The sequence below is a fragment of the Mustela nigripes genome, chromosome 3 (genome assembly GCF_022355385.1).
Source record: "Mustela nigripes isolate SB6536 chromosome 3, MUSNIG.SB6536, whole genome shotgun sequence".
Classification (NCBI taxonomy): Eukaryota; Metazoa; Chordata; class Mammalia; order Carnivora; family Mustelidae; genus Mustela; species Mustela nigripes.
Genome location: NC_081559.1, coordinates 13,121,833 through 13,139,418, shown reverse-complemented (window position 1 = coordinate 13,139,418; position 17,586 = coordinate 13,121,833). Strand labels below are relative to the sequence as shown.

At 38.3% G+C, this 17,586-nt stretch overlaps 1 protein-coding gene across 1 annotated transcript in view; it reads left to right on the top strand.

The window, feature by feature from the left end:
* C2CD6 (C2 calcium dependent domain containing 6) overlaps positions 1-4,603 on the top strand; it is a 66,401-nt gene extending 61,798 nt beyond the window's left edge. The window contains 1 exon segment of the mRNA XM_059392635.1: positions 4,411-4,603. Coding sequence (XP_059248618.1) covers positions 4,411-4,482 — 72 coding nt within the window. The 3' untranslated portion in view covers positions 4,483-4,603.
* The last annotated feature ends 12,983 nt before the right edge of the window (positions 4,604-17,586 follow it).

The window sequence follows — 17,586 nt, the reverse complement described above, 5'->3', positions numbered from 1 at the left end:
ATCCCAATCTTTTGGTACTGGCTGAGACCTGATTTGTGACCCAGGATGTGATCTATTCTGGAGAATGTTCCATGTGCACTAGAGAAAAATGTGTATTCTGTTGCTTTGGGATGGAGTGTTCTGAATATATCTGTGATGTGCATCTGGTCCAGTGTGTCATTTAAGGCCTTTCTTTCCTTGTTGATCTTTTGCTTAGATGATCTGTCCATTTCAGTGAGCGGGGTGTTAAAGTCCCCTGCTATTATTGTATTATTGTCAATGTGTTTCTTTGGTTTTGTTATTAATTGGTTTATATAGTGGACTGCTCCCATGTTAGAGGCATAGGTATTTACAATTGTTAGATCTTCTTGTTGGACAGATCCTTTGCATACGATATAGTGTCTTTCTTCATCTCTTATTATAGTCTTTGGCTGAAAATCTAATTGATCTGATATAAGGATTGCCACCCCAGCTTTCTTTTGATGTCCATTAGCATGGTAAATTGTTTTCCACCCCCTCACTTTAAATCTGGAGTGTCTTTGGGTCTAAAATGAGTTTCATATAGACAGCATATTGATGGTTTGTTCTTTTGTTGTTTTCTTTTTTATCCATTCTGATACCCTGTGTCTTTTGATTGGGGCATTTAGCCCATTTACATTCAGGGTAACTATTGAGAGATATTTAGTGCCATTATATTGTCTGTAAGGTGACTGTTACTGTATATTGTGTCTGTTTCTTTCTGGTGTGTTCTTTTTAGGCTCTCTCTTTGCTTAGAGGACCCCTTTCAATATTTCATGTAGGGCTGGTTTGGTGTTTACAAATTCTTTTCATTTTTGTTTGTCCTGGAAGCTTTTTATCTCTCCTTCTATTTTCAGTGATATCCTAACTGAATATAGTATTTTTGGCTGCATATTTTTCTCATTTAGTGCTCTGAATATATCATGCCAGTTCTGTCTGGCCTGCCAGGTCTCTGTGTAGATCTGCTGCCAGTCTAACATTTTTACCATTGTATGTTACAGACTTCTTGTCCCAGGCTTCTTTCAGGATTTTCTCTTTGTCATTAAGAGTTGTAAGTTTTACTATTAGATGACGGGATGTGGACCTATTTTTATTGATTTTGATGGGAGTTCTCTGTGCCTCCTGGATTTTGATGCTTGTTCCCTTTGCCATATTAGAGAAATTCTCTACAATAATTTGCTCCAATATACCTTCTGACCCCCCTTTCTTCTTCTTCTGGAATCCCAATTACTCTAATATTGTTTCATCTTATGGTATCACTTATCTCTCAAATTCTCCTCTCATGGTCCAGTAGTTGTAGTCTTTCTTTTGCTCAACTTCTTTACTCTCTGTCATTTTTTAAAAATCACTAATTCTATCTTCTTCTTTATTTATCCTAGCAGTAAGAGCCTCCATTTTTGTATTGCACCTTATTAATAGCTTTTTTGATTCCAGCTTGGTTAGATTTTTGTTCTTTTATTTCTCCAGAAAGGGATTTTATTTCTCCAGACAGGTTTTCTCTAATATCTTCCATGCCTTTTTCGAGCCCTGCTAGCACCTTGAGAATCATCATTCTGAAATCTAGATCTGACATATTACCAATGTCCATATTGATTGGGTCCCTAGCCTTCGGTACTATCTTTTTGTGTGTGGTGAGTTTTTCTGCCTTTTCTGTCGTTTTATCCAGATAAGAATATATGAACAAGAGAATAAAATACTAAAAGTGTGTCCAGAACCCCAGAAAAATGTACGCTAACCAAATCAGAAGAGATCTCAAATTGTGGGGAAAAGAAAGGGAATAAAAATAAATTAAAAAAAAAATTTTAAAAGGTATGTGCACACACATTATAAAAAAATTTATATATATATAAAATAATAATTAGATAGATAGATAGATAGATAGACTGGTGAATAGAGCAGAGCCACTCACTTGATTTTGGGTGTATTTTGATCTCTTAGAAGAAACTACCTCCCTGCAATATGTGCTGTCCACAGCACTGGGTGTGGTGCATAAACAGTGAATTCTGGAACACTGAAAATAAATTTAAAAAATAAAAAAAAATTTTAAAAAAGGAAACTACCTCCCAAAATTTTAAAGAAAGAAAAACTTATCTATATATATACGAAAATAAGGGTAAACATGATGAAGGGATGGAATATGACTATAAAGATGAAAAATTTTTTAAAAGAATCCTAAAGGAGGAATTGATAAGTTGTTTGGAAAAAGAAAGAAGAAGAAAAAGGTGGGGGGGTAGAGAATGTGCTCAGGCTGGAGACTAGAACAAAGCCCTGTGCTAAAGTTAGGGTATATGTTAATCTATTGGAAGAAATTGTATCCCAAAATTTTTTCAAAGAAAAAACCCTATATGTATACAAAAAATAAAGTTAGACACAATGAAGGATAAAATATGACTTTAATAATGAAGATTCAAAAATATTTTTTTTAGAAAGGTACTGTTAAGCTAAAGTAGTTAAAAAAACATTAAAGAGGAAAGAGGAAAAAAATTAGAATAAGAGAAAAATAAAATTTAAAAAACTAATTAACTTTGCTAGACTAAAGAATCATGGGGAGAAAGCCATGAATTCCATATTTTGCTTTCCCCTTCTCTGGATTTCCATTGTTCTGCTTGATCAGTGAGCTTAGTCTTGGCTGGATGTTCTTGTTGATCTTCTGGGGGAGGGGCCTGTTGAAGTGATTCTCAAATATCCTTGCCCAAGGTGGAATTGCACTGCTCTTGCCAGGGGCCAGGGTAAGTAATCTGCTTGAGTTCGCTTTCAGGAGCTTTGTTTCCTGAACGCTTTCTGTAGAGCTCTGAAGGATGGGAATGAAAATGGCAGCCTCCCAATCTCTAGCCTGGAGGAGCCAAGAGCTCATGGCCCCATTCCTCAGTGCACCCTCAGAGGAAATGCTCAATCATTCCTGTCTCCCTGGTCTCCAGCTGCGCTCTGAGCTCACCCAGCCTGTGACCAAGCATTTCTGTCTCTGGCACACGGCCCCATTTGGAGTCTCTAACCCAGCAGATTCCTGCTGCTCCGCTTTTCCAGTGGATGAAGGTGGGTCTCCCTGGATCTGCCACTTGTGGGGTCCCTGCTCAAAGAGCAGTGGTCTGACTGTGCTGTGGATCACAGTTTAAGGTAACCCCAGGCTGAGAGCTCACTCCTCGGCTCTGCCTCTGTAGCCGGCTTCCTTGCTCTGATACTTGCAAGCTCTGCTACTATCAGAAACCCCTGATCCTTCTGTGACCCTGCAGGAGCTGAGACCACCTGTCTCCACAAGGGCTCCACCCCTGCTTAGCCTCTGGAGTGATGTCCCTCAGTGGAGCAGACTTCTAAAAGTTCAGATTTTGTACTCCATTGCTCCACCCCTTGCTGGGACCTGGCCCCTCCCCACCACGGTCTGTCTTCCCATAGTTTTGGATTTTATTTATTTTTTTTTTGAGACTCAGTTTGTTGAATGTTTATTATGTGCCCAGGCACTGTTTCCAAAAAGTATTTTAGTTATCAAGAGAATGAGGTAGGCACTATTATTTTCATTTTATTAACACAGGAACTATTGCATCAAAGTTAAAAGAGTGGCCTAGGTTTAAAAATGGAGAGCAAGGATTCTAAGCCAGGCCTTTCTGATTCCAGTCATCCATCTCTCCATCTGTCCATCCATCTAGAAAGCCAGCCAAACATCCATCCATCCATCCAGTACTTATTTATGATTCTCAAACTGAGGTGCATTTAGAAAGCAGCAATTGGAAAAATGTAGTTAGTAGCCCAGGATAAATAATGGCTCATCTTCTTAGAGTGTTGATTTTACTTGATAGTTTGGGGAGAAGGAGAGGGTAACACATCCTCCACATGTCCTATCTTTCAGAAAGTGGTTGATTTTCTGTTTCTAGAATTGCTGCTCTTCTTCTCTTCAGTCCCCTTTTGGGTTTGTAGGTGTTTGGAATGGTTTGATAACAATGTAGATGTCATCTTAGTCTGCTACTCTTCGGACATCTTGACTCCTATTTTTGGTTCTTATTAAAAGATCAGTATTTTGTAAGAGTCAATGATCACTCTACCTTATAATTCCTCTTGGAATATTTTTAAAGATCCACATCAGTTTGTAACTCATAATGGTTTCCAATAAAAAAGTAATCTGTTTTCTGGGGGTATCCTCTTTTATCTCTTGAAGTTACAATATTATGTCATTTATCTCATAATCTTTTTCTCTGATATATTTGTCACTCAAATACCCCATCAGTTCTTGGATAGCTAGCTTCTCCCTGAAACATTAACTCCTTTCCAGGATATACTTCTCTTTAAAATAGTGCTGTTTGGATGGTTTTCCTCATAAACCCATATTCTTCTGTAAATTCTAAAGTACATAATAAAAGAAGCTATAAAGGCAGATTGACTCTCTAAACATTTCTCCAATATCTTTTTTTTTCTTGTTTCTAGGAAACTGATACTGAGAAGTTACTAAAAAGCCTACGTGAAGCAGAGTCTGAAGTTTTTGAAGCATCGGGTTAAGAAACTATTCACATTTGTGTTTATTATTAAGATAATTAAAAAGAGGATAGTTGTATCACAAAAAGAAAATTAGTAATTCACTTTAAGTGGATTTCATTTTTTGTTTGAAATAAATATGCTTCTCATAGTTTTAGTATGTACTATTTATTTTGTTACACTCCAAAGAAAATACATTGACCCAATTAGGAGCTGTTTGGTTTTTTTTTTTTTTTTAAGATTTTATTTATATGAGACACAGCATGTGTGTGAGCAGGGGGAGGGCAGAGAAAGAGGGAGAGAATCTCAAGCAGACTTTGTATTGAGTTTGGAGCCCAATGTGGGTGTTGATCTCACAACCCTGAGATCATGACTTGAGCCAAAACCAAGAGTTGGATGCTTAACCAGCTAAACCACCCAGGCACCCAAGAGTGTTTGTTTTTCTTTTTTAAAATTCTCCTTTCCTCATTTAAGGACAAGAAAAAAGTTAAATCTTTTTTATATTAATCTTTCACTATAATCTGTGAAAAAGTATTTTTCTTAAACATTAGCTATAGGGCTATTGGTCTCTTCTAAGTAGAGGTGTGGTTGTGTGTGTGTGTATGTGTGTAAGGAAGGATAGAGAGAGGGAAATGGGAAATTCAATTAGCATTAAATTTGAGAACTTTTTACAAATTATCAGTAAGATAATGGAAGATATTGTTTGGCATCCTTTTAAAAAATCTCCATTAAAAATTCATTGAAAGTAAGTTAAAATAGTTGCATAAACTATATCTGTAAAATCTTGGATTCTGCAGGTGTTAAATAATAACTTATTGTTGTAAGACTTGTGTCACAAGTTACTTTCCTACTTCCTTACTTCTACTTCCTGGCTACCTCAGCCTTTGATATCTTCATTTCATAACCTCTGAGAATCAGCCAGCCTAGCAGAGCTATGGTGTTTTTAGCCTACTCTTTACCTTGAAACGTTCAATTTTCAGGTGTAGGAGAATCACAATTTCCATCTTCAGTATCATTGTTGAAGATTTGAGGTTAACATGCCTTAGTCACTGTTGGTTGCCAATTTTTTTCTTTCTTTCTTTCTTTTTTTTTAATCTGAAGAGTTTATTTCAAGTCTAGTGACTTCTTTTTTCTGGTATTCCTCTAGCTTCTTATAGCTTCAGCTAACATTTATTGACCACTGTGTTGCAGACCTTTACCTAGATTATATAAATCAGTCCTCACAGCAGCCATTTGATGGTGCTATTATTTCTTTTTAAGATTTTATTTATTCATTTGACAGAGAAAGAGAGAGATCACAAGTAGCAGAGGCTTAACCCACTGAGCCATCCAGGCATCTGGAGAGTGCTATTATTATTTATCCATGTTTTACAGATTAGAAAGCTGAGGATCAGAAAGATTAAGAAACAAGTCAGAAGTCACATAGCCATCAACTGGATAGGAATTAAATTTAAACGTTGTCCATTTGACCAAACAGATTAAGCATTTAGCCATATTGCTGCTCACATCTTACATGTACTTGTATCATACCTGTAAGATAAGCATTATTAATCTTATTTTACATATGAGAAAACCAAGGCTCAGAAAAATGGGCCAAGCTGACTACAGTCACATAGCTAACAGTGACCATAATAAATTTTGTGTTATTAGACTTAATACATCCCTTTGTTATTAGACTTAATACATTCCTAGACTTAATACATTCCTTTGTATCTCAAATTTTTATTCTGTCTCCTTTTAAGGTTTTCCTTTTCTACTTGCTAAATATATAACCTTTATATTCATAGGAAAATGAATCAATCAGCCTCTTCCAAATGGTCCTACTTTGTCTGCTTACATGCAACTTTATTCCAGTCTCTTCTTCCAATCCCAACCTTATTACAGACCATCTGGGATTTATTTTATTTCCTTTTAACTCATAGCAGAATATACTGTATATATGTTTTTATATCTTACATTGATGGATCTGAAATCTTACCACTTAATGCATGTATTCATTTTTATCTCTACACTTTTTCAATTTATAAATCCCCTATCTTCCCAGAGATTCATCAGCCTGTTTTTACTAAATAGTATTTATGTTTGAATAACTGCTTTGATTTAAATTGTTCTTTGTTCTTGTGAGAAAAATTAAAATAGCATTTTATTAGTGTACATATGTTTAAATGTGTTTGTTTTATAATATAATAATGAAATACTCTATTAATTTATTAACAGATTTCCCTTTTGTAATGGAGGAAGCTGAAACTGTTCCAAGTGAGGTAAGGGAACTTGGAAGAGAACTTCTAATAGTCACTATTTTATAAGGGGATGAAACATTTATAAAGAAAGAAATATTTATAAATGGGGAAAAAAAAGCACCCAGAAAGTTACTCAGGTTTTTACGGTCATTTCTGTTGTGGCACTGTTTCTACAGTTACATTATTTATTTAATTAAGTTACACTCTTAAAAGGGAAATTACAACATAAAATGATAATATTTTAAAATACATACAAAGATAGGGGACAAAAGATGTTGATAAAGAGAAAGTGAGCAAGAAGCAAAAGTAAAAGCACGAAATTCTGCACAATGACCTTGGAAGTGGATGCTACAGACGTAACCATGTTCTTTACTTTCTCTATGGATTTATAATCTATCTTTAAGATAGAAGCAAAAATAGAGTTCACATAGTATTTGATTTAATGATATTTTCTTTGTGTTATTTTGCTATTAAAATTTCCCTTATTTTTATTTTTTAAAAAAAGATTGATTTCTTTTAGAGTGTGCACATTTGAGTGCTGGAGGAGGGCAGAGAGAAAGAATGAGAGAGAATCAACTGAATGCAGAGCTTGACATGGGGCTCAGTCCCATGACCCTGTGGTCATGACCTGAGCTGAAATCAAGAGTCGGACACTCAATGGACTGAGCCATCCAGGCAACCCTAAAATTTCTTTTTATTGTAATATATTGGTGTAGCATAATAACAGCAAAATGTTGGACTGAATTATCTTTTTTAAGATGTTGCTGATTTATAAAATCTGAATATATGAGAACCACTGCATTATAAGGTGTAATTGGGGCACCTGGTTGGCTCTGTTGGTGTAGTGTCTGCCTTTGGCTCAGGTCATGATCCTGCAGTCCTCTGATCAAGCCCGGCATTGGCGGGGGGGGGGGGTCTCTGCTCAGTGAGGAGTCTGCTTCTCCCTCTCCCTCTGCCTGCTGTTCCCCCTACTTGTGTTCTCTCTCTGTCAAATAAATGAATACAATCTTTTTTTAAAAAGCTGTGTGATTGGGGCACCTGGATGGCTCAGTGGGTTAAGCCTCTGCCTTCCGCTCAGGTCATGATCCCAGGGTCCTGGAATCGAGCCCCACATCGGGCTCTGTGCTCAGAAGGAAACCTGCTTCCTCCTCTCTCTCTGCCTGCTTCTCTGCCTACTTGTGATTTCTCTCTGTCAAATAAATAAGATCTTAAAAAAAAAAAAAGCTGTGTGATCATTTTAATGAATAATGTTCTATAGTCCATGGTTTCGTGCAAGTGAAGAGTTTAACTCTTTCAATAAGGAATGTAATAACTGATAGATATTGAGGGTCACTTTTTATGATAAAGGATAAGGGTACAAATGATTTTTTAAGTCCAGTTTTCTTAGTTTTAAATATTTTCTAGTCAGTAGTGATTAATTGGTAGCTTGCTTTATTGATATATTTTCTAGTTGCTGGATAATGATGATAAGAAAAGCCTGACTCTACCAACTCTGAACCAGTCAAATCAAGATAATTCAAGGGCTGTTGCTTCTGAAAGTGATGAGTCAACAAAGCAAACAGATGAATCAACAAAGCAAACAGACGAGTCAACAAAGCAAACAGATGGATCAACAAAGCAAAATGAACCAACAAAGCAAACTCCATGGCCTGTCATTCCTATCCTGACAATAACAGACCAGAACCAAACATCACCTCTAGAAGAATACCAATCAGAAGCTGCACCAGAGGGGGGGAAAAATATGTTCTTAACACCAGATGTAAAATGGAAAGATAGATATCCAAAGCTTTTAAAAACAGACTCATCTTCATCAGAGGTAAAATTGAAAACTAGCTATATATATCCAGGTAAAATAAAGTGGAGGAACTTAGAGTCATCACCAACAGAACTTAGATGGCAAAGCAACAATTTAAGCTTAGCTAGAAAGAAGAGCACAAGCTTAGTTTCCCCAGATTCAAAATCCAAAGGTAGGTCTCAAACCCAAGATCCAGAGGAAGACCTTGTATTAAAAGTATAAGACTAGGGAAAACAAAATAATTCATTTAAAAACAACAAATAAATCGAAAATGCATTCAAAAGTCCCCAAGTGGAAGTGTGTCTAAGTATACTAAACATTCCTACCCTACTTAGATTCAAGTAAGGAGGGAAAAAAACCCTTGAAGGAAAAGCAGAGTGATGTGAGATACCCGTAGTACAGACTACTCTCATGGATGGGTATAAAATTCAGCTGAAAGTGTAACAATAGGGAGATGTAAATTCAAAGGAAATTCAAAATCTGGGGAAATTATTTCAGTGGAAATTTTTAATAAAACTGTTAGAGAAAGTAACATTCTTATTACAAATAATTTTATAGTTTAAAATGAGAATGCTTTGAATATAAATTCAAAGGGTTAAACCACTTTTCAAAATGACAGTTATTCTACTTAGATCTTTACTTCTTATTTGAATTACTATTATACGTAGCTCCTAAAGCAGTGTAAAAATGTATACTAGTCAATGGGTAAACAATCTGAATTCTAAGTAAGGTTCTGTCTCCAAATACTTCAGCAAACTTGGGCATCTAAACCTCTAAACCTATTTCCTCATTGTTGAATGGTGGATCATATCAGGTCATTTCTAAATCCTCTTCCAAATTGTAAGATAATTTCATTAAATATCTATAGTTGGGGAATTATTCTTTTTTAAATTTAATTAGTTTGATAGAGTGTCTGTACAAGCAAGGGACTCAAGTGACAGGCAGAGGGAGAGTGAGAAGCAGGTTCCCTGCTGAGCAAGGAGCCCAGTGCGGGCCTGGAGCCCAAAATGGGGCTGGAGCCCCATGTGGGGCTCAGTGCCACACCCCAGAGATCATCAGCTCAGGTCATGATCTCAGGGTCCTGGGATCAGGCCCCGAGACGGGTTCTCTGCTCGGCGGGGAGCCTTCTTCCCCCTCTCTCTCTGCCTCCCTCTCTGACTACTTGTGAACTCTGTCAAATTTAAAAAAAAAAAAAAAAAAAAAAAAAGAGCTAGGCATGGAACAAACACAGGGTCATTTCTACTGAATTCTGTTAGTTAAAGCAAGTCTCATGCTCAAGCCTGATTCAGTATGGGAAGGGACTGCAGAAGGGCCGGAATCTTAGAAAGTGATGTTCATTGGGGCTCACATTTGGAGATATAACTGCCGCAAATTAACTATCTCTACCCACAAGTCATTCATGTGCCTCCCACATGCAAACTATATTTACTCCCCTTCTAAGATCCTTGCCTCATAGTATTGCTGCATCAGGCTTGGCCTTGAAGTACAGAATTTGAGCATCTCAATCAGATCCAGGTGGATGAGGCTGCTTAAGTATGGCACCTCTCAGTCTTAAAATCTGAATTGAAGAGACCAGTTATCTGTGTCCTGTGTACACGATGAGTAAGGAACAGGAAAACACATAGGCACTTATATTCCAAAGGTGGAAAAAGGGAAAAGTGAAGCGTACAACAGTGAGTGAGTGAGTCATGGTAATTTTGAAGCTCTTGCCTCTACCCTCGTGGCTTGGCTTTACCTTCTCTTTCCATGAGAAAGAGCTTATATTGGTAACTGAGTAACTTTTCAGCCTCTGTCTTCTCTGTAGAAAGCCGAGGGCCCAGGTTCAGAAACCTCTTTCCATTTAAATTGTCTCTGTTCCTGTCCCAGATGCTATGATTCTTAAAGAATTTGTGATTTCCTGTATTATCAAGTTATGATCTTAGCCAACTGTTACACTTCTGAATATCTTTAAGACAAGCCACAGTTTACCTTTGGTTGAGAGCCAAGGTGCTGTAGTACAATATCCTTAAGAATCATAGAGGCTCAGGGTGCCTGGGTGGCTCAGTGGGTTAAGCCTCTGCCTTCAGCTCAGGTTATGATCTCAGGGTCCTGGGATTGAGGTCCTGCCCGGGGTGGGGGGGAGGGGGAGCCTGCTTCTCTGCCTGCCTCTCTGCCTACTTGTGATCTCGCTCTCTCTCTCAAATAAATAAATAAAATCTTTAAAAAAAAATAAAAAAGAATCACAGAGGCTGTCCTAACCAGCCGAGAGGATCTAACAGGCTATCCTAAGATACTTAGAATATATTTTGTTTAGTTGAGTGGGTCTGTGAAACATTATCTTAAAACATTTTGAGATCTGGGGGCACTGGGTGGCTCAGTCAGTTAAGCGGCTGCCTTCAGCTCAGGTCGTGACCTTACAGTCCTGGGATCAAGACCCATGTCAGGCCCCCTGCTCAGCAGAGAGCCTCCTTCCTCTTCCTGCACCTCTGCCCACTTGTGCTCTCTCTTTCTCTCTCTCTATCAAATAAATTAAAATATTTACTAAAAAAAACCTTTCTGAGATCTGAACAAGAGAACTTACAGTCACACCCTTGTGATCTTGACCCTGAAACCACATTTTCCTGATTGGAACCCAATCAGTGAAGTCAGGAGGCAAGGATTTCTGTCATTGGTTCAATGGCTTAACAATGTCTTTAAAGACCAGGAACAGGCTCTTACCTTTCCTCTTTTTCATGTTCATGCTTGTCACTTTATGATCACAAGATGTTTGCTCTAGTCCTAGGCATCATATGTAAATCAAGGCAGGTGAAAGAATGGGAGGTTGAGCAATCATGTTCTAGTGCCTGCGGAAAACTAGGATTAAGGAAGATGAAATTGGGTAATGTGATACCACTAAACTTTTATTAATTTGTTGAATTTAACTGCCTTCCTTATGCTATCAATTTCATTCATGAAATGTAAACCCTTGCATGATGATTGATGGAACTGGTGGGAAATATTCCATGATCTCTCAAATTCATTATCTTTGCTAATTCTTCTCTTTGAATCAACCCAACTCATGCATATATGAAATGCACCTTTACAATTAGTTTATCCGATTTCTTTTTTAACTCAGTAATTTTTTTCACCTAGAAGTTTGTCTAATCTAATTCATCTGTGAATTCTTCAAACTAATTAAGACTATAAAAATAGAGATAAAAAATAGTTTCCATGATTTTTGGAGTAGGAGAACTTTTCCAATTAATCAAAGTAGACCTTCTTTTGAAACAGGTAATTTTTAAATTTCTCATCATTTTTCTCTGCTCCTATTGTTCTCTGGAAGATCTGTTTGTCCAGTAGTATCTGAGATGGATTTTGTCAGAGGTAGTTTACTTAAATCCTTCCTTTCCAGAAAAAGAAAAGGGAGTCATTTTATATTTTTAATGGCTTTAATATTGCTTAGGCTTTTATTTGCCTATGAGGAACAGAAATATATATATAAAATTAGAAACAATACATATCAGAGAACATCACTGAATTTTCAGTGTTTTCATATTCATTGAGCCAACATTCCTTGACTTAGCTGGGCACCCTAGACTAATTGCATGTACTACGAGCTTGAAGAAATGTGTGTCTCTACTGAGGAGCAGAAGGTTCTGTCCACTTTCTTCCAAGTCAGTCTTCACTTGAATATGGTAAATTACAGTTTCGTTAGCCTTTTAATCTGTTTTCATCTTGACCATAATAGAAACACTTTTGGACAGTTGAGCACCCGTGCTTATTTTCTGTCTGGTCCCCACCTAGGTCTGCTGTCTGCCCTTCTTTGTTTTATGCCCCAAGACGATGACTGCTATGGAATGCCTTATGAGACTGTCATCCTGGCTGATTTCTTGTTAGGTCCGGGAAATGGCAAACACTGGCAGAACATTGGAGGTCGATAGGGAAAGAAAGGTTGAGTTTTTCCGTTCTACTGTTTACCTGCCTTGCTGCTGTGGTTCTGACAACAAATTTTCCTTCATATCTACATCTTCAGCTGAGTGGCCCCAGCTCCATGACTACAGCTATTACCAGACTTTGCCTGGAGTGGTAACATCTTTTCAGTGTTTCCCTCAACATTCATTATTGGTTCCTTATCCATAAATACACTTTCATTAATAGTAGGTCTTTTTTGGTTGAACCATTTTAGAGGAATACTAATTCCTGCCCTAACTCTAACTAGTAATATTCCAAGTTTTCTGGTATGCATGCATATTTTCCTCTATTTTTTTAGCTCTGAAATTTTTTTAAATTTGCAGTATAGTTGATACACCATTTCCCGCGTTTTTGTTTTTTTGCTCATTTCACAGCAGCTTTGTATTGAAACGTTCATTTTGATCTGAATGCTCATTATGCATTTTTAAAGTACAAAATTGAAAATGATGTGTGCTTATTATTAAAATTCAAGCAATCCCCCCCAAATGTAAGAAAGAGCCATAATTCTACCATCCAGAAATTACCAGTTTTAATATTTGGTGGCATCATTTCATAAATCTTCCCATATTTTTGGGAGACATTCTCCATGGTGCTTCTGAGAGGTATAGGATTCTTTTCCTGTAACAATCAATTGCATGTGATCTTGTTATCTGGCTCACTTTGCATTACTTTGGGAATCAGGCTTAGGGAACTGATGTAAAAATGCTTATACTCTGGCTGCTGTGATTGCTCTGAGTAATAAACTTTTGTTTCTGATCCAGGAAACTCATTTCTTCTATCAGCCTCCATGAAACTGTGGCAAGCTAAATAGTTAGCTTACAAGCATGGTACATTCTTGACAGCTTTGGTGACAATATGGGATACTGAATGAAGGACCAGAACCTTGTGGTCTGATCAGTTGCATTTGGGGGAAGCCCACAGGAATTGGTGGAAAGTGATGATCAATTTGTATGATCAGTCAGTCAATAAATAGTCCTTAACTCTAGACTATTGAAGAGATGGTTGCAAGTTAAGTGTTGGAAATTAGGCTTAAAAACAGCTGCCTGAACAGTTCCCTGGATGTTGCTAATTATCCTCAAGTAGGGAGACTTCCTTGCCAGTCTGATGATCCACCTCAATATCTGTCCCATTTTAACAATTAGTCCTAAGGTCAATCCTGAGTGAGCAGAGGATTCTGCTCTTAGACAAGAGTTACAGAGTTGCATTCCTACACTCAGGATCATTGAGTAGAAATTCATGACTGTTATGGACAGAAACCAAACGAATCATTAAAACTTTGGCTGGTTTTCTTGGGAGATGAGGATGTAGGCTATATAATATCTATAACAGAAGGATGGCAATGGCTGGGCCATCTTAGGAGGGTAAGTATTCCTGAAGTATATGGTGATAATCTTGTATCCATTCCGAAATAACAGTGAGAGATCTCGGTTTTTTGTCTTGAGTTCTGGCTGCTAAAAGATTTGTCTATCTTAAGACAGACAAACCCTGGTGGGAAATCATAATAGGCATTGACTAGTGCTTGGGCACTTACTACCTCAAATTGTGTACACAACACTGATGACGATGATCCACTGCCTCAAAGCAACAGACCCAAAGAAATAGAAATTCTTGAAGTCAGCTCTGGTGCTGTGGACAGCTCCCTCAACCCTTATGTTGAAGCCAGGGAAGAATTTGAGATGTCATCATGGTAAAGGGACCGCAGATGCCCTCGACTGAAGTGGACTTCACACATCATTACTGTGCAAGCCAAGCAAGCTTAAGTCATCTGAGGACATACACACCTCATGGACCTATCGAGAAAGCAGTGTGGCTACAGCTCTCAAATAAAATAATTCCCAAAGGCAAAGTAGATGGTGTCAACTATGAAGACCTTGTTGCCTTATATAGACTGTTGGACAGACCAGCAACATTAGAAGTTCATTTGATTGAACCGCGAGTTGCTATTACACCACTCCAAACCGAAAGTAAACATGGAGTCTTATTAGATGGCATGGAGTGGCCTCCTACTTCTGAATACCTTGACACCTTCCTTTCCTCTTAACCTGATCCCAGATGCGTTAAAGAGAAACATGATTTAAGGTGGAGCCAAGATCTTCCTATCCCTAAAGGGGATAGAAGGTTCTATGCAGCCACTGCACTGGGGGAATTTCAGAGAGGTTAGGGACCCAATGTTTTATGGGTTTGTTGGTTAGGAATGTTCAAGTCTCTGTCTTATCCAGATCTATGGAAGAAAAAATAAGCTGGATTCAACTTACAGGGTTGGGGCAGTGTTCACCATAGAGAAGGAAATTAATATTGCCTTCTGGATGGGTCTCTGTAGGTCAATTGAATGTACTGTTGTTTCCACATCTGAATTTGTGGTAGGAATTATGTTATATACTTGTCTCCATCTTATAGAGCCACATGTAGAGAAGTGCTGGTGGGACATGTAAGTTGCTACCCAACTCCTCTCCCTGTGCCCTTTCAGATGGTCCAACAGAAAGACTAAAATCCTAGAAGGAATAGGGAAATCACAACCTTCGTTAAGAATTTAAAGGCAGCAGGGAAAGTAAGTGCTGCATTATCTCAAAACCCCATCCCTGTATGGCCAGTGAATTCGCATTGAAGTTGGAGACTTCGAGTTATCACCAGCTGAATCCATTTGTTGCATCTGTGTCCCAGCTGTTTCAGATATCGTGATTATAACTATCTACTACACAAGAGTGATGGCACTTGGTATGCTGTGTTGTACACTGCCAACACCACCGTTGCCATACCACTGACATTTGAGGGTCAAGCTAGTTTGCATGTGATTTTCATACTTAGCCAGGACACCTACTTACCTGCTACTTTCTACCGGTGAGTGGGTCTGAGCTCCTGAGCACAGACGCACTCTGAAAGCAGGATGGTGCATGAGGGAGGTGGGGGTTCTGATGTTGAGATAAGATAAAGGGCCTAATAGAAACAAAAGCCTTCTAGGAACAACTGGGTAGCCTAGACAGATAAAATTTACTCTTGATCTCAGCTCAGGTCTTGATCTCTGGGTGGTGAGTTCAAGCCCCACTTTGGGCTCCTACTTGGAGCCTACTTAAAAAAACAAGAAACAAAAAACCTTCTAGTTGCTCTAGATGTCCTCCATAGGCTAGCCTCCCTCACACCCTTTTTCTTCCAGTGCTCCCAATCTGGAAATAATAATCTTCTGATGGCTATTCTAACTGTTGGTAGCCCCTAACATGAAGGAAAGTCTGTGTTACAGGAGGGGAAAAAAAATACCTGAAATCAGCTGAGTTTGGGCAAAACTTGGAATGGGGGAAAAGGTTAAAGTGACCTAATGGGCAGGACCCTCTCTGCTGATCCAATGTACTGTTATAGTGCTCACCACTAACCATATAATGAAATTAATGTGTTGCATGCATAGCATAGACACTCACAGATTGTCAGAAGACATTCTCCCATTCAGGATTACTGCCACAGATATAGAAGTCCTTGTCATTTGCCACAATGGTGGATCAGGATATATGTGAGTGCCTCCACCCTCTGATTTCTAATGATGTTCTGCTGGTTAGCAAGTCAAAAGTCTCCGTCTCAGTGGCTCAGTTCTCACCCATGGCTGCCTACAGGGGTGGCTGATAAACCCTGAAAAATTCAAGGACCTGCTTTCCAAATAGATCTTTTTTGGGACTATGTGGACAGATTCACAGTTCTCAATTCTTTTGGCAGTCAAAGAAAAAGTGCTGTTGTTCCAACCACCTATCACCCAAAAGGAGGCCCACCATATTTTTAAATTATGGGTATGAGACACTCTATATACATCATTAAGCATTCAGCATGCTTTGAGTGGGGCCTATAAACCAGTTGGTTTTACTGGCCAAGTGGTAGTAGTATGTTAGAGGGGTGCATCTGACTTGGTCCTAGCATCATTCTGGTTTTGCATGAAAAAATAGAAGCTACTGGTTTTGACCCCAAACTTACCCTCCATTTGCCACCTGAAGCAAAGCCAATGACTCAGAGGAGCCCTGGGATTCACAGAGGTACCCCCATATATCTAGGCAAAGTTCACTGATGGGTCAGCTAATCTGAAACCTGATGGTGTCAATTAGCTACTATGGCTGTTTAACGGTCAGCTATGCAGAAGCAAAAATGGATGTGGATACTTGACTCAGTTGGGCAGAACTCTGGCCAGTACAACCCTTAAGAACCTTGTTATATTTTTACTTACTTCTTGGCTATGCCAATGGCTGAGCTGCCTGGTTCATCATTTGGAAAATCACATACTGCCAGATTGAAGATACTTTTCTTGGGACTGCAAACTACAGAACTAAATTACTACTATGAAAAGAACCACCTAGGTCACTTATGCAGATGTATACAGTAAGGGCATGTTCTTGATGAGACTGACCGGAGTCAAGCTGCTGATTTAACCTTTACTCCCCAAGTTGCCACCTTTGTTGCCTGGAGTTATTGTTATACTGGATACAGCAACATATCCACCTTCATAGCTGGGAACAAAGTAAAGAAGTCAACTTTGGTGAAGTTTCTAATGTGTAGACTAGGCTACCACTGAATGCCCAACTTGATTCCTTCCAAATGTTGACCCATTTGTCTTATGGTAGGAGAGCTTACATTGCAAGTATCCCACCTCCTCTCAGCATTGGACTTTGAGATACCTTTGATGGTAATTGGTTGATAATTTTTCAGGCTATGATATTACTTTCAGTCCAGTCAGATGACTCCAGCTACATCCACATCATTGTAAGTGGCAAGATTTCATTCTTTTTTCCTGAAGAATAATCCATTGTGTATGTGTGTGTGTGTGTATTTTGTGTGTCTGTGTATATACATATATATGTAGGTACATATATATGTGTGTGTGTACACCACATCTTTTTTGTCCATTCATCAGTCAGTGGACGCTTGGGCTACTTCCATAATTTGGCTACTGTCGACAGTGCTGCTGTAAACTTTATGTATCCCTTTGAATTAGTATTTTTGTATTCTTTGGATAAATATCTTGTAGTAAAATTGCTAGATCATAGGGTAGTTCTATTTTTAACTTCCTGAGGAGACTCCATACTGTTTTCCATAGATGTTGCATCAGTTTGCATTCCCACCAAGACGGTACAAGTGTTCCTTTTTCTTTGCATACTTGCCAACAAGTGTTATTTCATGTGTTGTTGATTTTAG